Source organism: Poecilia latipinna, unplaced genomic scaffold (assembly GCF_001443285.1).
Source record: "Poecilia latipinna isolate Pla-1442-1.1 unplaced genomic scaffold, P_latipinna-1.0 Scaffold741, whole genome shotgun sequence".
In the NCBI taxonomy this organism is placed as follows: domain Eukaryota; kingdom Metazoa; phylum Chordata; class Actinopteri; order Cyprinodontiformes; family Poeciliidae; genus Poecilia; species Poecilia latipinna.
This window is the reverse complement of record NW_015113357.1, coordinates 189495-193908: the sequence shown is the minus strand read 5'-3', so window position 1 is coordinate 193908 and position 4414 is coordinate 189495. Positions and strand designations below refer to the sequence as shown.

General features: G+C 39.9%; 1 protein-coding gene across 1 annotated transcript in view; it reads left to right on the top strand.

The window, feature by feature from the left end:
• The first annotated feature begins 1449 nt into the window (after positions 1 to 1449).
• The window catches only part of LOC106955514 (myosin-7B-like), a 36105-nt gene continuing 33140 nt past the window's right edge, over positions 1450 to 4414 (top strand). Inside the window, 3 exon segments of the mRNA XM_015045730.1 lie at positions 1450 to 1663; positions 2673 to 2772; positions 3801 to 3904. Of these exon segments, the coding sequence (XP_014901216.1) occupies positions 2673 to 2772; positions 3801 to 3904 (204 nt within the window). The 5' untranslated portion in view covers positions 1450 to 1663.

The following is a 4414-nucleotide window of genomic DNA, read 5'->3' as shown; positions in this document are numbered from 1 at the left end:
AGATTAACTGCTGCTAATAGAAACTTAGCTTAGCGACCAGGTTCAGTTCAAACATTTATGCTAGCGTGAGTTTTAACTTTAAATGAGTTGATTCTCCTGGTTGGTTCTGTACATTTATGAGTTTTGTTTGTTTTCTTTTTGCTCAAACATGGCGTGTTTGATAAAGTTTGATAATAATTAAAACTTCTTAATGTTTGACATTGGATGCTGCATTAACATGGGATACACACGAATTCACGACATTCTTAGGTTAAATAAATTTCTTTTACAGTAACTCCAATAGCTAACAATTTAATTCATACCAGGTGAGTCTTTCTCCCCTAGAATGTGGAGTTTTGGAGTACCAGTACCAGTACCAGTACCGGTTCTGGTACTGGACTGATTCTGAGCCTTCAAATGATTTTAACAGAAGTTTCACATAACTTAGAAGAATTGTAATTTCATTTATAAATATAAAAAGGGATGTTTTAAGTCAGTTTTTCTGTATCGAATCGGTATCTAACGATACTCAATATTTATTGGATAATTTAGCAGTAAGGAGGGTTTTGAATTGTTTGTTTTGTTGATGTTATGGTTTTAAATTGTGATGAATTAATTCCAGACCAGGGGTTAACTCAGACGTTTTAATGTCTCGTCCTGGCAGATCTTCCTCCCAGATTGAGTCTAAAGCCGTTTTGGTTCAGAAGCTGCAGAAACTGATGCAAACTGCAGCAGCTTCCTCCTCTGCTGCAGCAGTGCAGCTTCAGCAGCGTTTGTGTCTGAACTGCAGCTGTTTGCGTCTCTCCTGGTTTTACTGCGACTTTTCCAGGGATTACGGAGAATCACCAGGAGTTAGAGAGGAATGGTGACAAAACGGGGCAAAAATGTCAGACGGTCTGCTGTCCTCTGTCCAGCCGCTGATGGACGGAGCGCTGGGACAGCTGATGGGACCGCAGCGCTGGGACTGGGATTACTGGGATCTGTGCAGCATATGAGCCACACACCCAACCCGCTGAGCCTCCGCTCTTCATCCTATCATTCATCATCCTCAGGCTCCAGATGTCTGCCAAACGTCCACAGCAGAAATCCCAGAATAATCCCGGGTTTGCACCGACAACCCCCTGAAACCAGCTGGATCTTCTGTCTGCCGCTGCAGAAGCCGGCAGGGATCAGGTCGACCCAGGCTGGGTAAAAATAACTCAGAGTTTAATTCAGCAGCAAGTTCAGATTAATAATGTTTCAGTATTTATTCAAGCAAAATCTGCCTTCATCCTAAACTGAAGGCTTTCAAAAGGTCAAAAATGTTCAAATTAATCAGAAAGTTTCTCTAAAAGTATGTTTATATCAAATAAAACTATTTTTAATTCTTAATTTATTTATGTAAAGATTAAAACATTAAAATGTCGACAAATCTAGAAACTAAAATGGATTAAAAATAATTTTCTGGTAAAAGTTTCCATCTGGCTGATCAGGACAGAGGAGAAGTCTGATTTGGTTCCAACGCGACGGGATGAAGGAGAGCAGGAAGCAGGTGGAGGTCTGACCTTATATGGCCGCCCAGTCAGACCAGTTCTCCCAGTGAGCTGCTGTGGAGGCGGTCACATGCTGGGAGCTTTTAAAGCCGGACAGCCGAACCGACATCAACCCTCAGAGAGGAAACGCTGCAGAGCTTCAGACCGGCAAGGTAGGAGCAACCTGATGCACTACATTACCCAGCAGCCCCGGCGGCTGCCCGTCATGTTGGTGTTGAGGTGAAAAAACAAAAATCTGTTCTTTACGCTGATTCTTCTGGAAATTAAAAAAGTCATCGTTGCTGAGATTTAGTTCAATTTTTGACGTGAATATGTTTTATGAGGATCTGTTTGTAAAGTTACACTGTAAAAAATGATCAGGAATATAAATGATTTATCCCGTCTTAAGAGAAAAAACAGGGCTTCAATTTCACCATGTTTAATCATCTATAGATGTCACTTTTCAAACAAAATATTTAATTAGCAACTAAATACTTAGTGCAGTTGGAATTAGCTAAGCTAAATATCTCTAACTAAATAATCCTATTAACTAGATATTTAGCTCCAACCTAAACATTTAGCTAGCTTGCTTATTACATATTTCATTTGGTCAAAAATTCATGTGGTCAAAAATTAACACAATTTTTTCTTATGATGGGTTAAAAACCAAATTATTGCTGTTAGTCTGTACATTTCCAAATAATATTTTCCAGTCAGAAACAGAACTGCTGACAGTTTCTTTTGCTTTGATTCAGATCAGATTCTTTAATATTTGACTTATTGAATGAATTTTAAAGCTGATGGAAACAGATTTATCTGAAATGCTCTGTGGGATCAATTCTGTTTATCAGATAAAAAATAGATTTTCAAAATTAAGTTTTTTTCTATTTTTGTGACAAAGAAAATGTATTTCCTGTCTTATGTGTGTAAAAATCTGGAATAGCTGCATGATTCTGTAAATAAAGCAACATCGCCCTCTAGTGAGGAAACTGCAGTACAGCAGGAGTCTGTGAATGCTCAGCATGTTTAGTGAAACCTCCAGCAGCAGCTGATGTGAGGATCAGCTGAGTTTTCCGCCAGGACTTATGAGCTAAGACGGAAACCGGACCGCCGCTCCGCTCCGGGTCCGGCCCTCAGGACTCACTTCCTTGTCTCTGTCTCTCCTTGTCTCTGCGTCCTCAGATGTCTCGTTTCCTGGACATGAAGGAGTTTGGAGAAGCTGCTCGTTATCTGCGCCTGTCCAACCTGGAGCAGCTGGCTGCCAGGGCCCAGGCCTTCGATGGTAAACACATCTGCATGCATCAGGCAGAACATTATGACCACCGTCCTGATGTGGGACGTGATGCCGGGTCAGTCCGACTCGTCTGTCCACAGCTTCCTGCAGATCTTGGATTTGATCAAAATCTGGAGAATTTAAAAGTTGAAACGATGAAGCCAAACTTAAACCCTGCTTTGTGTCAAATGCATGAGAACATCAGGTGTAAAATACTCATCGATCTGTAATTATTCCTAATAGTTTTCTGTTCTGATAAAATTAAATTCAAATCCAGCAGGTTGTTCTCTTTGAGCTGCTGTTTGTAAAGTTACTCAGTCAAAGATTAACAGCAATAATTTGGGTTATTCAGTAATAAGAGAAGATAAACCGGGTTCATTATTCAGTCATATTTTCACCATGTTAATCATCCATTTATAAATGTAACAGTTTTAAGCTAAATATTTACTTAGCAAGCTAAATAGTTAGCTAACATGCTAATTCACTTGCCAGTAAGTGGAAGTGGACCACAAACAGTATATAATCAGTATATAAACTTCTACTGGCATAAATAATATTTGGTGAGCAAGCTGAATATTTAGCTAAATAAACACTTTGCTTATAATATTTGTCTAACATTTAATCTAAAGTAGATGTTTAGCAAAAATATTTAGCTAATGCTTACCTAAATATTTAGTTTGAAAGAATGTGACATTTAAAAATGAATGAATAACATGATTAACAAATATAAACCATCATTTTTTTCTCTTATGACAGTAAATACTGCTGCTCATATTTAATTGAGTAACTTTAGAAGTGGCGTACACGCCTCTGTAGAATATCTGATGCTCTAAATGTAAAAACACATAACCAGTAATATTTTATGCCTGCAGGACTGGAGAACATTATGACCACTTGACCTGCCAGTGGTCATAATGTTCTGCCAGTGGTCATAATGTTCTGCCAGGGTCATAATGTTCTGCCAGTGGTCATAATGTTCTGCCAGGGTCATAATGTTCTGCCAGGTGTCTGATGCATGCTGATCTAAACTCTTCCAGGGACGAAGCGCGTTTGGCTGCCGGATGAAGCTGAAGCGTACATCGAAGTGGAGGTCAGAGAGCTGAACGGAGACAAAACGACGGTGGAGACCAGAGATGGACGGGTTAGCTAACCGCTACGCTTCACTTAGCTAACATGCTAATTCACTAGCCCAGCTAGTTTAATACTTTATATTATTTAGGGAAAACTAAGCTGTGGGTGGTTAAAGCAGGAGTATGAAACTTAGAATATTCTTTTTATAAATTTGTTGAAACTGTCACCATGTTGTGACAGTTTAATATGAAACAGGGAAGAAATCGAGCTCTTCTTCTTCTCCTGATGCTAACTGGAAACAACCAATCAGAGCCAGGAGGATCTGGATCTGGACCTGGATCCATATCTGGATCTGGATCCATATCTGGATCTGGATCTGGACCTGGATCTGAATCTGGATCCATTTCGGGATCTGGATCTGGACCTGGATCTGAATCTGGATCCATATCTGGATCTGGATCCATATCTGAATGTGGATCTGGATGTGGATCTGGAACCATATCTGGACCTGGACCTGGACCTGGACCTGGACCTATATCTGGATCTGGATCCATATCTGAATGTGGATCTGGATGTGGAT